Source organism: Cottoperca gobio, chromosome 11 (assembly GCF_900634415.1).
Source record: "Cottoperca gobio chromosome 11, fCotGob3.1, whole genome shotgun sequence".
Lineage (NCBI taxonomy): Eukaryota > Metazoa > Chordata > Actinopteri > Perciformes > Bovichtidae > Cottoperca > Cottoperca gobio.
Window position 1 is genome coordinate 13,370,163 of NC_041365.1, and position 18,600 is coordinate 13,388,762.

Consider the following 18,600-nt stretch of genomic DNA (forward strand, 5'->3'; position numbering starts at 1 on the left):
GGGAATGTGAGTATTAATATGACCAGGTGGAGTGGATTCATTTAGATTGACATATTCTTCATGTCTCAGCCAGGTTTCAGTGAGACACAATAAATCAATCTTATTATCTGATATTAAATCATTTACCAATCCAGCTTTCGTTGATAAAGATCTGATGTTTAAGAGCCCACATTTAATTTTTGATTTAGTTGCACTTTTGCAGCGGTGGTGTTTATTTTAATTAGGTTTTCATGTATAACTCCTCTTCTGTTAACCATAGATTTGATTAATTTCAGTGGTCGTGGGGCAGACACAGTCACTATGGGGATTTAAGTGGGTTACTTCCCGGAAAGAAGCACAGAGAAGTGTGTAAGGCTGCAACTCTGTCTCCTGGTCTCAACTCTGGGTTGTCATGGATTAGGTCACTAATAAACGTTGTAATATTATTGGATATGAGATCTGCTCCATCCAAAGTAGGATGGATGCCATCACTCCTAATCAGACCAGGCCTTCCCCAGAAGTCCGCCAATTGGTCTACGAAGCCACATCATTATGTGGACACCACCATGAGAGCCAGCGATGGAATGATGACATGCGGCTAAACATGTCCTCATTCAAAAGATTTGGCAGAGGATCAGAGAAAACTACGGAGTCAGACATTGGTTTTGGCACACCGACTCCACATTAACTTTAGTACACTCCGATTGACGCAATCGCGTGTCATTACCGCCGACGTGAATAACAATCTTACTGTATTTACGTTTAGCCTTAGCCAGCAGTTTCAAATGTGCTTCTATGTTGCCCGCCCTGGCCCCCGGAATGCATGTGACTGTCGTCGCTTCTCAGCTGGTGTGTCACTGAACTATAAGTGCATCAAGGATCCTAACGACATCCTGGCAAACACCCTACAGCCCCTCTTTACTCCAATCAGATCGATGATGAGAATCAGAATATTTGAGAATCAGGAAGGGAAGGTAAATCCAACACACACACATTCACCTCTGATAAATACTTTGGAAGTCCCAAGACCATTTGCAAGGTCAGTATTTAAACTGTTTCATGTCACAATGGCAGAATGTTGTAGTTGATTCCAATACCAGTACATCCAATACATTTTTGCTAAATAGGGCTTGAACACTGTGGTGTGGGTGTGATTAGGGCGGCGTCTGCTGGTGGAGAGGTGGGAGTGTCTCAGCCGGGGATCAGACAGCTGCACAGAATCAGGTAATCACACAATATAAGCACGGTGGTTATCTGGTTCTGGTCTCTTGCAGTAGGCTAGGTCGAAAAAGAGCGGTGGAGCGGACCGTGTGTGTGAGAGAGAGAGAGAGAGAGAGAGAGAGAGAGAGAGAGAGAGAGAGAGAGAGGAGAGAGAGAGAGAGAGAGAGAGAGAGAGAGAGAGAGAGAGAGAGAGAGAGAGAGAGAGATAGAGAGAGAGAGGAGAGAGAGAGACTTTATTGATCCCGAGGGAAATTTACTACATTTATTTTAAAGCTTTGTTTCTTACAGATTTAGACTATTAATACAAAATATATATCAACTAATAAATGATGATATATTATTGTGAATTAGCTTTCCTGCAGTATATAAAGTATTTAAAATGAGTTCCACTTTTAACCAGCTGCAACATTCAAGTGATGAACACGTTAACAAAGTAATTATAATACAATCATATAATATATATTATTCAGCAGATTGAGTACTTTTATTGTTGGTACTTTAAGTATATTTTGATGCTAATCCTTTTGTACTTTTACTTAAATTAAATTACATTTATAATTGAAGGAATTCATAACCATATATGTTAACTTTAGTTTACCGTTCTGTAGAGCTGCGATGTTTAATCTGTCGACAGTTTGAAAGAATTTGCATTTTTGACCAAATATTAAGATGTTCTTTGCTCAGCTCCAGTATACGCCTGAGGATTTGAACATTGGCAGTTTACTTTTTCATCTAATCATTTGTATTCTTTTTATTAATTTATAACCATTGATCATTTTCATTATATTAAAGCAAGAAGACTGAAAGACAGCAGTTTCTTCAGCTTTTGGACATCATCCACCTTTGCATCTGAGGTTTCTCCATCAACACTCAGGTAAGGCCCCTTGTGTGAGAGATGTTAGGACAGGAGGCAAAGGAAGCTTTCTGTCAGATACTGACGTTTCTCTAGGAGGAGCGAGACCTTTTCTAACACAAAATAATACCCACTGATGATGCTGCAATTGAATCTACTGATGATGGTGTCGTTTTCTTTGCTGTAAATAATGGTGTGATGCAAGGTGAGCCAGTCAATAATTACTCCTGATACCATTAAGGCCTTCACTATTGGTCTAATTCCCTCAGGCGCTTCTTGTTTAAACGGATATCTCTAATATGGTCTGATGCAAATGTCTTTTAACAATTATCTGAACGTATTCTACCATTAGCTGGTTTTACTGTGATTGTTTTATTTTATGCTCTTTATTCTGATTATTCTGCTCTTATTTCTCTTTATTTTGATTATTTTTCTCTTTATTTTGATTATTTTTCTCTTTATTTTGATTATTTTTCTCTTTATTCTGATTATTTTTCTCTTTATTCTGATTATTTTTCTCTTTATTTTGATTATTTTTCTCTTTATTTTGATTATTTTTCTCTTTATTTTGATTATTTTTCTCTTTATTCTGATTATTTTTCTCTTTATTTTGATTATTTTTCTCTTTATACTGATTATTTTGCGACATTGTTCTGTTCTAGTCACTGCTCTGTCTACTAAAAACTCCCATTCTACTCTTCTTCTGGGGTTCTGGTAATTGGTTTCACTGCTTTCGTCATAAATATCTCTGCTACAGGGCGCTGCCCCCAGTGGCTCCCCGCTCTTTTTCTTTTTCTAAAACTACTGTCGAATGAATCATGTGAGTTTTGACATCTTGCAGAGGGGCTGTCTGCCAATCAACTAAATGTCCATGTTTTAACATGATTGGACACAGGGAGTGCAGATCCATTTAACCTATTCATTCTCTACTGTTGCATATAAGTGTATGGCAATATTCCTCTTACACATGTTTCTAGTTCTACTGTATTTAATCAATAAGTGCTTACTAGGCCTCGTATGCTTCTCTCAAACCCTCCAACATCTTGCTGTGGATGTTGATTCCATGCATTGATATTTCTGTATAACCCTCCCACACTTTGTACAAAATCACTAACTTTGGCCAATCAGTCGTTATGGAATTCACCCGAGTGACTGATCCTTTGAATATTTGTACAGAAGCTTGTGTTATCACCGTAAGGTTTCCACTTCTGATCCAATATTTTGACACCAAAGTTTTAAAACACACTGCGTAGAATCACTCTTTGAACTCTCAACAACTTTTTCATCACTTTCTTATTCACCCATTTCACATATATTTACACACCATGGTCCTCTCTTCAAACACTCAAAATTCCACTATCACTCCCGCCTATCATTACACTATAGACTATGGTGGTACATCAAGGCGTGCTACCCGAACCACTGGACTCAATCCAGACCTCTCTGGGTGGATTTTCAATGAATCTTTACACTATCAACCGAGCTTCTCCTCGTACCTCTCAAATGATTTATTTATTTATATACACGTCGGGCGGCACCAAGGGCCTCCCGGAGTTCACTCAACTAGTTTCTCATTCAAACCGACATACAAGTCACGTATATATCATCATTATTCAATTATTTATTGTACTTAAATATGTTATTTATGTTTTGTTACAGATAACGACTCTCCGCTGACACTCGTATTCTATTTTCCCATGTAATCTATGCAGATTTTGATATCAAAAGGCTCTGCCTACCTTTACTCAATATGCGCAGAACAAGTGTCTGGAGGTGAGTAGGAATCCTCCGGTCCAATCTCCAGGTACTTCTCCACACCCAATCACGTCGGAGTCACCATCTGTTCAGGAAACACAAGTTTATTTAAAGTATGTAGGCTATTACTTGTACAGACATGTTTATAAGATTTATGTATTTTATTTATTCATCAATTTATTTGATGATGGATGAGTTGTGTGGCTTTTGTTTCCCCCGACGAGTAGCCTACTTCCTTGCGATGGCAGAATCGGGAAACGTGTCCGCTACACTGCGACTGAAATCATCGCAGAAGCTGAAGGCGACATTATTTTTGACACAAAGCATCGACATCTTTCCCTCAGCTTTGGTCACTTGGTCTGCCTCCGACACAGTTCTTGTCACACATGAAGTCATTGACCGTGTATGTGTTTGTGTCTCTTCGCGTGCTTGTGCTTGTGCTTGGTCGATGTTTCATGCTGGCGAACATCGCTTATTCCGCCGTGTGTGATGCTAACATCTGAATGGCACACTTTACAAAAAACACGAGTTTGTCCGACTCTGCTTTTTATTAAATAAGGGAAGGTCTCCTCTCATTCGGCGAGGTACTTGCATAAAGTTTTAACTTTTTTGGCAGGTACAGCTGCGTCTCCATCTATCTCCCGTTCACTGTGACTCTCATCCACATTTTTTCGTCTTCTTCTTCTGTGTTATTGTTCCTGTGTTTACTGGCGGATAATGTTTTTCAGCTAAAGTTAAACATAATACTGCCACCTGCTCTACCGGAGGCCACTTTACCACTGTACACTTTTTTTAATTAGGCCTATTTGTATTTAAAGGTTAAAAATACGGGATGATTATGGGAAAATATTTAAACGGGAGGACAGCGGGACAGAAGGAAAAATACGGGATAATCCCGGGAAAAGCGGGAGGGTTGACAGGTATGCACCATTTTAATGCTTAACGTAGCCACAGCCAGGCTTAATAATTCACAGTATTTATTTACTGATATATTTAACAGTCTCGTGGTTAATTGAATATTGATAGTGTGGAATCAGCACTATTTCAATGTCAAATTTAAGTCTCACTATCAAGTATCATGATACTAAACTTGGTATTGGTATTGTGACAACTCTAACACACACTATTTTACTGAAGCCACTTGGGGTTGGGTAAAACTGAGAAATAAACGTACATTGCCATTAGAAACAATAATAAACATTCATCGCACTCAGACAGAGATTTAACACGCTATCCAAGACATAGTGAGCTCCTCCATTACAAACTCGTGCAAAACATTCCGTTCATATATTCCCTGCATATACTCTTCATTAACAGAAATATTATTTACAAATGAGTGTACAGACCGACAATGTCTTCAAAGACCAACTTAAAGTTGGAGAAATAGTAAAACTTCACAGTTTCTAATCAAAACAATAGCGGCTGCAGACCATGATGACATCATCACACGAGGACAGATAACCAAAACCTGTTGCAGAGATTTATTATTGCCAGAAGATGGAGCCAGATAAGCAGTTTTAAAAAGAGTAGTTACGGAACCACACACACACACACACACACACACACACACACACACACACACACACACACACACACACACACACACACACACACACACACACACAGTTTAAAATCACATTCATAATTTGTTATTTTCATATTTTCTTTTTTTCTTTTAATTGATGAGGTTTTTATATCAAACCTTTGTAGATTTGTTGACAGGGTTGAGCATATGGTCTTATCCAATTGAATTTACTAAATAGGACTAACTTTACATGAAATGGTTAAAATGTCTAACACTTAAAAGGTAAGAAAGCAACACTCTCCATCTTTTTAAACAGAGGAAAGATAACACCAATTATTTCCTCTCAACATTGTATCCTTTAAGATATAAAGAAATATTACAATATGTCAATTTTTAAACACAGTAACCAGTGCAATAAAAAAATAATTGCGGCACATAAATAATAACTCAATATTGGCAAACACTGACATTTATTCCTGGGTATAAAAATCTCATGTAAGAAAAAGTTATATCATCTTATACTAATGATATTCTACATTTAGTTTTTCATTCTACAAACTGTACTTTAGTACTTTAGTTACACTGCATTTTAAATTGATTATATAATACAGCCCCCTCATCAATCCATAACACCTTTTTCATATTGCATTAAGACAATATTGCTAATCAGAGACACTTTCAGATGAGCATCAAATAGTTAGCGGACAAGTAACAATGGATGATTAAAACATTTATTAATAAAACCATCACCACCAAAATCTTACTGTGACATGGGTTAAAATCTTGTATCTCTAAACACACGGGCGCAGGAAAAGGTTTCGATACAAACATATTTCTTATTTGAATTTGCTTTATTGTCTTACAGCATTAATGGCATACATATTATTAGAACAAAAAAAGATCTATTTGAAGTTTATTATGTTCAAATAGTCAGATGACGGAAAGAAAGAGAGAGAGTATAACAGAGTGCAGACTGAGAGCAGTATCAGAGTAACACCAGTAGCAGAGTCCCAGTGAGTCCGGTCAGGACTGGGAGCACTGGTCTCTCCTCAGTGTCTCTGAGAACACAGTCTGGGAGCCCTGGGTGGCCTCACAGGTCACAGAGCCCACCTTCCTCCACTGGTCTGCAGGGAGCCTCAGGGTGCTGCTCCAGCTGTAGTGGCCGTCCTTCTCCAGCACCCCGGGGCTGCTGCTCTTCTCCCAGCTGATGCTGCTGCTGCCGTCCACCTTCCAGGCCAGACTCCAGTCTGAGGGGAAGCCCTTGTTGGCCAGGCACATGAGCGTGGCCATCCCCTGCTGCAGCTCTTCTCCGGAGGGGGGCAGAACCATCAGGGTGGGACGGACATCACCTAGGAGACACCAATCAGATTAGAGGACATGGACCACACAGCTGTCAATCAACCAGCAGACACGTGGACACCTTTACTGTGTGAGAGTTTCTCCTTTAAGGAGTTTCTGTCAGATGTTTGTTCTGCTCCATCAGTCACTCACTCACACATTGTTTCACTTCCCTTGAAGAAGCCTCTCATGCATATCAGCACAGAGAGAACCATCATACAGAACAACCTGAAATATATCAAACTACACTGCAAATACAATAACTAAATCTGTTTCAATCATTACAAGATTTTCACAATTTAAAACAATATATGACACAATTTAAAGATTTTGCACATTTTGAAATACTCATATTCATGTAAAAACAGTTATCATTGAGGAAGTAAAGCTGCTCTGAGTTCTCCTCCGTTATCAGAGAGGAGAAATAAAAACATGAAAACTAAAGTGTTACAATTAAAACAAGATATATTTATCTGCCTCAAACATCCAAAAACTGAATTTAAAACATCACTCAACAATATCATATTTAGTTTTGGTGCAGAAACTTACTTCCAACATCCAGTCTGGTTCCTCCACCAAAAGTCAACCACAGTGATACAAAGTCATTGAGCCGCCGTACAAAAACCTCTGACTGTAGAGAGACACGGCGCTCTGACTTTGTGAGACTGAACTAAACCTACAAGCCCTCAAGATGCAGCTTCACCATTAAAGGTGAAATAATGTTTTATTTTCTATTTACATTCTTTAACTTTCACAACTGTAAGTTTATTAAACTTTAATGGAGAGAAGTTTGACTCTTTGTGCAAAATGTATACATTAACATGGAATTCATTATTTTTCCTTGCATACTGAATATATAGGAAAGCAAAAGAAACATTACTTCTGAAATAATATCATATTTAAACATTTGACTTACTTCCAACATCCAGTCTGGTTCCTCCACCGAACGTGTTCCACAGTGATACAAAGTCATTGAGCCGCCGTACAAAAACCTCTGACTGTAGAGAGACACGGCTCTCTGACTTTGAACCAAACAGACTCACCAAACACATCCCCAGTTTACCTCCTTCATGTAATTACTGATTAAAATGATTATTACCGATTCACAAACTTCAGAAATGTATCGAATATTTCCTCATATATTCCTTCAAATATATATCTGCAAGCAATATTTATTTCTCTTTCAGTAAAATACATTTAATTTAGATGTTTCTAAAGAAAATCTCTACAATAAATCCTGATAAATGTAAATGATTTGAAAACAACATCTCTATGGTAGATTATGATGAATGGAAATAACCATTGTGTTTATTAGTGTCTCACAGTGGTGATGATTTGTGTTGTAGTGATTTACAGTGAATTAACAAAACATTCTGGAAAGAAATGTGTCCGTCGAACTCAAAGCAAAGCCTGATACAAATGAGCACTGACACATTCAATACTCTGATAAAGTGATTGATCCATTGATAAACAGCATCATCAGAGTAATCCAAGTCCCTGTTGGAGTCAGTCAGAGCATTTCCATAGAGAGACACTTTGCATCAGCAGCACCATGCTCCAGTGCTCCGGGAGACTTTATAGTCCTGAGAGTTGAACACTGGATGACTGACAGCCGTCCTTCATGACAACAGAAGCCACAGAAATCCTCCTCATCAAAAACATGACTTTGATCTGCGTCCTTATCTGGACTCTCCTCTGCTGCTGCTTCACAGGTAAAGTCCAGAGAAACAAACTCCTCTCCTCTATGAACATCCGTCCCTCTGACATGAAGACGACAAAACCATGATGTGCTTTATGTCTTTGTCTCTGTATCCTCAGAGTCCAGAGGCCAGGTCACAGTGACTCAGTCTGGAGCAGTGAGCTCTGCTCCGGGAGGCTCCGTCACCATCACATGTAGCACCAGTCAGGGGGTTCATGGTGGGACTTATTTAGCCTGGTACCAACAGAGAGATGGAGGAACTCCTAAACTGCTTATTTACCTTGCTAGTACTCGAGAATCAGGGATTCCAGCCCGTTTTACAGGCAGTGGATCAAACTCTGACTTCACTCTGACCATCAGTGGAGTCCAGACTGAAGATGCAGCAGTTTACTTCTGTCAGAGTTTTCATGTCATCAACAGTCAGTATGTGTTCACACAGTGAAAAAGCGTCGTACAAAAACCTCCATCAGTCAGACTGAACAGAAACTGAAGTGACTGCTGCAGCTGGAAGCTACTGCAGAGACTGATACACTTCAGTGAGGACACACACACACACACACACACACACACACACACACACACACACACACACACACACACACACACACACAGACACACAGTAGTTGGTTAAAACACATAATTCACTGCATGGTTTATGAAAAATGGGAATATCCTTCAATACAGATATAATTACAAATGTTGATTAGATATAGATGATTTGTTTCTCCACTAACTTTTTCATTTACATTGAATCCCTGTCTGGTTCTTTGGGATATGCATCAGCATCTCTGACATCATTTCATTCACACCATCAGAAAGTCAGCTTGTATGCCTGTGACATGCTGTAATAGTCTCAACATCCTCCTCTTCCCTTCTCTCAGTCATTAATCAGATCAGAAGTTAAAGCAGGGTATCTGGATACTATCACTCCCTTTTTAAATGTATAGCTAACTCCAGTTTATTGAGGACACACATGCTGTTGTTGCTGTAACCACCGATGAACATTCATCAAAACAAGTTCAAAGACACAAACATGATCTTGATGGTAATCAGATTACTTTCTCCAGTCATATCCCATTATAATCTCAAATTCTTCTCTGATTTTTCCAAAGAGTCAAAAGCAGCTACCGTGGAAATGTACATAAGAACAATTATTATTTTGCATGGTCATAAAGCGTATGTAAAAACACATTTTCTCTTACATGTAACTGAAATCCACAAAAAAGACTGAAAGTTCATTCTTGACCTTGGAAACAGCAAAACAATCTCTCCACAACCTCCATCCACTAACTGTTGTTGAGCTTTCATTCATATCACATGATCTTCCTCAGCAGATGGAGTCGCCCAGTTATTGAAATGCAGATGTTAAATGTCCCGTTCCTCTGAGCATTATTGGGACTTCACTTCTGATGCTGTTTATCAATGGATCCCCTGTCCCTCCCTAAAAAAGACAACAATGGGTCTAAATGTGTCTCTAAGGGTTTACTACAAGACACTAAGAATATTAGAGTGAGAAATTGTAAAGTATCATCGATACTGTGTAAGTGTAATAGAATAAATCGATGATAAAATGATACAATGGAACACAATTTCTAACAACAAGGAATGAATTACGTTTTGTTAAGAGCCAAAATTCTGAGTTTGATAATATAAAGTTTATGGCATTTTTTAAGCAAACACTAAACGTACAAATTTAGCATTTATTAAACATTCTAATCTAAATCTCCATTGATTAATTGATTATGTGTTATAATGATAGTAATAATATAATGTTATAAGAGCTAAATTCATACAGTTCTGACATTGTGTAAACTCATATTTACTCAAAACTACTATATTTAACAGAAATATACAAAATGTATTCAAGATGAAAATGTTATTGTGGTATGACAAAGAAAAATATATGTTAATCAATCCTCTAGTTTTTTAGTTTCTATGCAGCTGTTGAGTCGGATCAGTTCCTCTCCAGCTGAGGAGGTTTTTGTACGACGTTGTATCACTGTGTGAACGGCCAACTGTTACACTGCTGACAGTAATAATCTCCTGCATCTTCAGTCTGAACTCCACTGATGCTCAGAGTGAAGGCAGTCCCAGATCCACTTCCACTAAAACGACCTGAAACTCCAGACTGACGATTAGTAGCATCATAAATCAAGAGTTTGGGAGGTTCATCAGGTTTCTGGAGGTACCAGTGAAGGTATGTACTGGCAGTTGAACTGGCTTTACATCTGATAGAGACAGTCTGACCTGGAACAACAGACTGAGATGCAGGAGACTGAGTCAGGATGATATCTCCTGATGAATCTGGAAAACATGAAAACAGCAGAAGGGTTATTGAGACAAATCCAGTTTGGAGAAAGAAGATCAACATCCACACAGAAGAGCATCATTTCTTTAACATGGAGAAGAGATGGAAGAAGGTAAATGCTGCTTGTTTCAGTGTTTCTCCATCATAGCAGATCATCATGTTGGTGAACCTGGTAGCGTCCTGAAGCAAAGTTTTCACAAGAGAGTCTCACCCTGAACAAGGAGCCCCAGGGTGACCAGCAGTAGAATCAGTGACATCATCATTGTGCTGCCGGCGTGTCAGTGTCTCTGAAAGGCCTGGACAGCCACCGATCAACTCTGATCTCTTAACGGCTGGGAGCAGAGAGGCAGGACACGTATGCAAACACACAGAGTCAGTGAAGTGTAGCTGTCCTCAACATATCATGCTGTTTCCTCTCAGTGCTGAGAGCATTGACTATTTAAATGTTTCACTACATAATGGGTGAAAGGTTTCATAACATAAAACTGATTCTGCTCTGACAGGTTCATTTTAAGAATTATTTTGATAAAATATAAACTGAAGTCTTCAATTCATCCTTTTTATAAGTTTAAAATGAGAATAGGGAGTAGACAGAAGAGTTGCTTTAATTAGTGATCACATTACGGACATTAAGAAGGGAAGATGCAGGTTTTGTGGTGTATAATTTAATATCATTGGTGTGGAAGATGATGTTACGGTGATGCTTGGGATGCTGATGCATTTCCTTATTCTTCCTAAAGATGTATTATTAAAGTTTTCAGATGCTTCTCTTTCATCCTCTGGTAAATCTACCATCAGAAATATAAATGTCACTTTTGACCCGTCATTGACTCTTGAGCAGCATGAAGTGTTTGATTCACTTCTGTTTTTACACTTGAGATGCATTGTTCAACTTTATCCCACTGTGCCTCCAGCTAACATAAAGATGATCATTACAGATTTATTTTGTTCATCAGACTGTAACTCCATTTCTACTTGCCTTTCACGTCGTGATACGCTATCAGTAGGCTCTGTACACGTTCATATGCTCATTGTCATATGTGCAGCATACGTTTCTGCCATACGGCACTGTGTGACAGGGCCTTTAATAGGGGAAGAACTCTTGCCTTTCTTGTGTGACTTGGAACCTTTCCCTGCTTTAATGACAGATTCATTACATTACAGGTCATTTAGCAGACGCCCTTATCCAGAGCGACTTCCAGTGAACTAAGTACAGTTCCACTCTGGGTTAAGTACCTTGCTCAGGGGCACAATGGTGGGGACCCTGAACTCACAACCATCTGGTGTTGTATTTGGAAGCCGTACCACTAGACCACTAGGCCATCACCACCACTCATTCAGAATATGAGTAATGACCCCACAGGTGAAACTGACACTATCTCTCAGGAATCTGGCTGGAATAAGATCCAGGCCAGTTGCTTTGTTTGTACATAATGAGGAGAGTATTGTCATTACTTTTGTTACTGAGACAGGACTCATCTCAAATGAGTCAGGAGTAACTTTTTTACTTATTTAGAAACCAGACTTGCTGCAATGGGTGTATTGAAGTGTCCCGATATCTTCTGTTTATCAAAGGACATGGTATTGTCTATATCTATTCCAACATTACATTATTTAGTGTTATATTTCCCTGGTGAGCCCACACATGTCTTTAAGGACTTTCCATAGTTCTTTGGAACAGCATCAACGTAACACTGGGACTCGGCTCTGTATTTTCTAACTCTGTACTGTATATATCTGTCATAGTCAGTATGCAGATTTTACATCTAAATCTTCAGCAAATATATTTAGTCTCTGTCTGATGAGGTCCTAAATATCTGTTGTCATTCATGTGGCACCTGCTCACTGCTGACTCAAAAGTGAAGTTGACTGTGGCTTTAAAGTTGGGACTTTTCATCTTTTGGAGTCAATCCAGTTGGACATTAGTGGACACTGTTCAGAAGGCAGCTGAGGACCCACTGGCTTAGTGTGTGTGTGTGTGTGTGTGTGTGTGTGTGTGTGTGTGTGTGTGTGTGTGTGTGTGTGTGTGTGTGTGTGTGTGTGTGTGTGTGTGTGTGTGTGTGTGTATTGCCTTTATCTTCTGTTAAAAAGCATATCAGAGGTGTTTGCTTAACCCTCCTATTGTGTTCGGGTCAAATCTGACCGATTTACTACTTTCATCAATCATAAATATTTTGTTTTACATCTGATTGCTTCAAGTCCTTATGATATCCTCCACAGTAGACATTTGAACATATACAATTTCTGATCACCACTTTCATTGATATTGGACGGGGTTTAGTCAACTTTGTTACATCCATGGTGTTCCCAGTCAAAATTGACCGGCATAAGAAATGAATTGGTAACCCTAGATTAATTTCATCCAACAGATAGCACACACACACACACACACACACTCACACACACACACACACACACACACACTTTTATCTGTACCTTGCTCTCATTTCACTCTGTGAGCACAATGAGTAGGCCACTGATTATCTGTCAGAGAGGCACCTGAAGAACCGGCACATGAGGTGACAATCCAGTCCAAGGGTGGTAACTTGCTCTGGTATTCATCCTCCCAGGACAGAGGAGGCAGAGCGAGAGTGGAAAACATTGTAAGGATGACGCCAGGGCCAACAGGGTTTGCAACATCTCGTGTGGATGACATCAAGTCCAGCTTCCAACTCTTTTTACCAAAGTCCATTGAGGAAATTATAGTGGAGATGACTAACCTGGAGGGGAGGCGTGTGTTTGGGGACACGGGGAGAGCATTGGACCAGGTAGTCCTCCAAGCATACATAGGTCTGTTGATTCTAGCAGGAGTTTATCGGTCAAACGGTTATCGGTTAGGAGTCTGCAAGCCCCAGCCACGGCCCTGGCCGCACTCCCCCAATAAGGACAGGGGCAGAAAAAGAAGAGATGCAAGCTCTGTGCCCCAAGAAACAATAAAAAAAGCCTTACATGCTACAAATGTGATGCTTACATTTGCAAGGCACACTCCGACATGATGGTAAAAGGGCACTCCTGTGCGCACACACACACACACACACGCTCACACACACACACACACAGTAGTTGGTTAAAACACATAATTCACTGCATGGTTTGTGAAAAATGGGAATATCCTTCAATACAGATATAATTACAAATGTTGATTAGATATAGATGATTTGTTTCTCCACTAACTTTTCTTATATATTTACTGCAGTTATTCATGTAAACCAGTAGTCTGAGACATTGTTTACAGCTTAAAAGGGTATTCAATAACATTTGGAGATGATTAATGGTTTTTGTGTTGATGTGTTGTGTTGACCGGGAACACCAAAGTAAGGGGGGAGAAACGAACACAATAGGAGGGTTGCTTAGAATAATAAGGATAAAATGAATGTGTGTGTATGTATGTGTGTGTGTGTGTGTGTGTGTGTCCTCACTGAAGTGTATCAGTCTCTGCAGTAGCTTCCAGCTGCAGCAGTCACTTCAGTTTCTGTTCAGTCTGACTGATGGAGGTTTTTGTACGACGCTTTTTCACTGTGTGAACACCCACTGACTGTTGATGAGATGAAGACTCTGACAGAAGTAAACTGCTGCATCTTCAGTCTGGACTCCACTGATGGTCAGAGTGAAGTCAGAGTTTGATCCACTGCCTGTAAAACGGGCTGGAATCCCTGATTCTCGAGTACTAGCAAGGTAAATAAGCAGTTTAGGAGTTCCTCCATCTCTCTGTTGGTACCAGGCTAAATAAGTCCCACCATGAACCGCCTGACTGGTGCTACATGTGATGGTGACGGAGCCTCCCGGAGCAGAGCTCACTGCTCCAGACTGAGTCACTGTGACCTGGCCTCTGGACTCTGAGGATACAGAGACAAAGACATAAAGCACATCATGGTTTTGTCGTCTTCATGTCAGAGGGACGGATGTTCATAGAGGAGAGGAGTTTGTTTCTCTGGACTTTACCTGTGAAGCAGCAGCAGAGGAGAGTCCAGATGAGGACGCAGATCAAAGTCATGTTTTTGATGAGGAGGATTTCTGTGGCTTCTGTTGTCATGAAGGACGGCTGTCAGTCATCCAGTGTTCAACTCTCAGGACTATAAAGTCTCCCGGAGCACTGGAGCATGGTGCTGCTGATGCAAAGTGTCTCTCTATGGAAATGCTCTGACTGACTCCAACAGGGACTTGGATTACTCTGATGATGCTGTTTATCAATGGATCAATCACTTTATCAGAGTATTGAATGTGTCAGTGCTCATTTGTATCAGGCTTTGCTTTGAGTTCGACGGACACATTTCTTTCCAGAATGTTTTGTTAATTCACTGTAAATCACTACAACACAAATCATCACCACTGTGAGACACTAATAAACACAATGGTTATTTCCATTCATCATAATCTACCATAGAGATGTTGTTTTCAAATCATTTACATTTATCAGGATTTATTGTAGAGATTTTCTTTAGAAACATCTAAATTAAATGTATTTTACTGAAAGAGAAATAAATATTGCTTGCAGATATATATTTGAAGGAATATATGAGGAAATATTCGATACATTTCTGAAGTTTGTGAATCGGTAATAATCATTTTAATCAGTAATTACATGAAGGAGGTAAACTGGGGATGTGTTTGGTGAGTCTGTTTGGTTCAAAGTCAGAGAGCCGTGTCTCTCTACAGTCAGAGGTTTTTGTACGGCGGCTCAATGACTTTGTATCACTGTGGTAACACGTTCGGTGGAGGAACCAGACTGGATGTTGGAAGTAAGTCAAATGTTTAAATATGATATTATTTCAGAAGTAATGTTTCTTTTGCTTTCCTATATATTCAGTATGCAAGGAAAAATAATGAATTCCATGTTAATGTATACATTTTGCACAAAGAGTCAAACTTCTCTCCATTAAAGTTTAATAAACTTACAGTTGTGAAAGTTAAAGAATGTAAATAGAAAATAAAACATTATTTCACCTTTAATGGTGAAGCTGCATCTTGAGGGCTTGTAGGTTTAGTTCAGTCTCACAAAGTCAGAGCGCCGTGTCTCTCTACAGTCAGAGGTTTTTGTACGGCGGCTCAATGACTTTGTATCACTGTGGTTGACTTTTGGTGGAGGAACCAGACTGGATGTTGGAAGTAAGTTTCTGCACCAAAACTAAATATGATATTGTTGAGTGATGTTTTAAATTCAGTTTTTGGATGTTTGAGGCAGATAAATATATCTTGTTTTAATTGTAACACTTTAGTTTTCATGTTTTTATTTCTCCTCTCTGATAACGGAGGAGAACTCAGAGCAGCTTTACTTCCTCAATGATAACTGTTTTTACATGAATATGAGTATTTCAAAATGTGCAAAATCTTTAAATTGTGTCATATATTGTTTTAAATTGTGAAAATCTTGTAATGATTGAAACAGATTTAGTTATTGTATTTGCAGTGTAGTTTGATATATTTCAGGTTGTTCTGTATGATGGTTCTCTCTGTGCTGATATGCATGAGAGGCTTCTTCAAGGGAAGTGAAACAATGTGTGAGTGAGTGACTGATGGAGCAGAACAAACATCTGACAGAAACTCCTTAAAGGAGAAACTCTCACACAGTAAAGGTGTCCACGTGTCTGCTGGTTGATTGACAGCTGTGTGGTCCATGTCCTCTAATCTGATTGGTGTCTCCTAGGTGATGTCCGTCCCACCCTGATGGTGCTGCCCCCCTCCGGAGAAGAGCTGCAGCAGGGGATGGCCACGCTCATGTGCCTGGCCAACAAGGGCTTCCCCTCAGACTGGAGTCTGGCCTGGAAGGTGGACGGCAGCAGCAGCATCAGCTGGGAGAAGAGCAGCAGCCCCGGGGTGCTGGAGAAGGACGGCCACTACAGCTGGAGCAGCACCCTGAGGCTCCCTGCAGACCAGTGGAGGAAGGTGGGCTCTGTGACCTGTGAGGCCACCCAGGGCTCCCAGACTGTGTTCTCAGAGACACTGAGGAGAGACCAGTGCTCCCAGTCCTGACCGGACTCACTGGGACTCTGCTACTGGTGTTACTCTGATACTGCTCTCAGTCTGCACTCTGTTATACTCTCTCTCTTTCTTTCCGTCATCTGACTATTTGAACATAATAAACTTCAAATAGATCTTTTTTTGTTCTAATAATATGTATGCCATTAATGCTGTAAGACAATAAAGCAAATTCAAATAAGAAATATGTTTGTATCGAAACCTTTTCCTGCGCCCGTGTGTTTAGAGATACAAGATTTTAACCCATGTCACAGTAAGATTTTGGTGGTGATGGTTTTATTAATAAATGTTTTAATCATCCATTGTTACTTGTCCGCTAACTATTTGATGCTCATCTGAAAGTGTCTCTGATTAGCAATATTGTCTTAATGCAGATATGAAAAAGGTGTTATGGATTGATGAGGGGGCTGTATTATATAATCAATTTAAAATGCAGTGTAACTAAAGTACTAAAGTACAGTTTGTAGAATGAAAAACTAAATGTAGAATATCATTAGTATAAGATGATATAACCTTTTTCTTACATGAGATTTTTATACCCAGGAATAAATGTCAGTGTTTGCCAATATTGAGTTATTATTTATGTGCCGCAATTATTTTTTTATTGCACTGGTTACTGTGTTTAAAAATTGACATATTGTAATATTTCTTTATATCTTAAAGGATACAATGTTGAGAGGAAATAATTGGTGTTATCTTTCCTCTGTTTAAAAAGATGGAGAGTGTTGCTTTCTTACCTTTTAAGTGTTAGACATTTTAACCATTTCATGTAAAGTTAGTCCTATTTAGTAAATTCAATTGGATAAGACCATATGCTCAACCCTGTCAACAAATCTACAAAGGTTTGATATAAAAACCTCATCAATTAAAAGAAAAAAAGAAAATATGAAAATAACAAATTATGAATGTGATTGTAATTCTTGTGTGTGTGTGTGTGTGTGTGTGTGTGTGTGTGTGTGTGTGTGTGTGTGTGTGTGTGTGTGTGTGTGTGCGTGTGTGGTTCCGTAACTACTCTTTTTAAAACTGCTTATCTGGCTCCATCTTCTGGCAATAATAAATCTCTGCAACAGGTTTTGGTTATCTGTCCTCGTGTGATGATGTCATCATGGTCTGCAGCCGCTATTGTTTTGATTAGAAACTGTGAAGTTTTACTATTTCTCCAACTTTAAGTTGGTCTTTGAAGACATTGTCGGTCTGTACACTCATTTGTAAATAATATTTCTGTTAATGAAGAGTATATGCAGGGAATATATGAACGGAATGTTTTGCACGAGTTTGTAATGGAGGAGCTCACTATGTCTTGGATAGCGTGTTAAATCTCTGTCTGAGTGCGATGAATGTTTATTATTGTTTCTAATGGCAATGTACGTTTATTTCTCAGTTTTACCCAACCCCAAGTGGCTTCAGTAAAATAGTGTGTGTTAGAGTTGTCACAATACCAATACCAAGTTTAGTATCATGATACTTGATAGTGAGACTTAAATTTGACATTGAAATAGTGCTGATTCCACACTATCAATATTCAATTAACCACGAGACTGTTAAATATATCAGTAAATAAATACTGTGAATTATTAAGCCTGGCTGTGGCTACGTTAAGCATTAAAATGGTGCATACCTGTCAACCCTCCCGCTTTTCCCGGGATTATCCCGTATTTTTCCTTCTGTCCCGCTGTCCTCCCGTTTAAATATTTTCCCATAATCATCCCGTATTTTTAACCTTTAAATACAAATAGGCCTAATTAAAAAAAGTGTACAGTGGTAAAGTGGCCTCCGGTAGAGCAGGTGGCAGTATTATGTTTAACTTTAGCTGAAAAACATTATCCGCCAGTAAACACAGGAACAATAACACAGAAGAAGAAGACGAAAAAATGTGGATGAGAGTCACAGTGAACGGGAGATAGATGGAGACGCAGCTGTACCTGCCAAAAAAGTTAAAACTTTAT

The 18,600-nt window shown here is 39.2% G+C and overlaps 1 protein-coding gene and 1 gene segment (V, D, J or C); one reads left to right on the top strand and one right to left on the bottom strand.

Annotated features, from left to right (window-relative positions):
* Positions 1–6,149: 6,149 nt before the first annotated feature.
* LOC115015979 (Ig kappa chain V region Mem5-like) lies at positions 6,150–11,019 on the bottom strand. The segment is given in 4 exon segments: positions 6,150–6,682; positions 7,221–7,258; positions 10,380–10,674; positions 10,890–11,019. Coding segments are annotated over 4 exon segments (711 nt in total).
* Positions 8,245–16,954, top strand: LOC115015981 (immunoglobulin kappa light chain-like). 3 transcript variants are annotated; one of them, XM_029443654.1, is made up of 4 exons: positions 8,245–8,383; positions 8,490–8,803; positions 15,751–15,784; positions 16,323–16,954. In XM_029443654.1, the coding sequence occupies exons 1-4, from the start codon at positions 8,293–8,295 to the stop codon at positions 16,646–16,648; spliced, it is 765 nt and encodes a 254-aa protein (XP_029299514.1). In that variant the 5' UTR covers positions 8,245–8,292; the 3' UTR covers positions 16,649–16,954. The 3 variants fall into 3 exon arrangements, with proteins under 3 accessions (XP_029299514.1, XP_029299515.1, XP_029299513.1); XM_029443655.1 differs by lacking the exon at positions 15,751–15,784 and adding an exon at positions 15,382–15,417 and having other exon boundaries at positions 8,490–8,801; XM_029443653.1 differs by having other exon boundaries at positions 8,490–8,799; positions 15,747–15,784.
* Positions 16,955–18,600: the final 1,646 nt, after the last annotated feature.

Bases quoted from the DNA above. Each gene is read 5' to 3' on its own strand.
- LOC115015981 (XM_029443654.1), top strand. From the start codon at position 8,293: ATGACAACAGAAGCCACAGAAATCCTCCTCATCAAAAACATGACTTTG. The intron at 8,384-8,489 runs GTAAAGTCCAGA...CTGTATCCTCAG, and splicing joins CCTCTGCTGCTGCTTCACAG to AGTCCAGAGGCCAGGTCACA. The intron at 8,804-15,750 runs ACACAGTGAAAA...TCACTGTGGTTG, and splicing joins TCAACAGTCAGTATGTGTTC to ACTTTTGGTGGAGGAACCAG.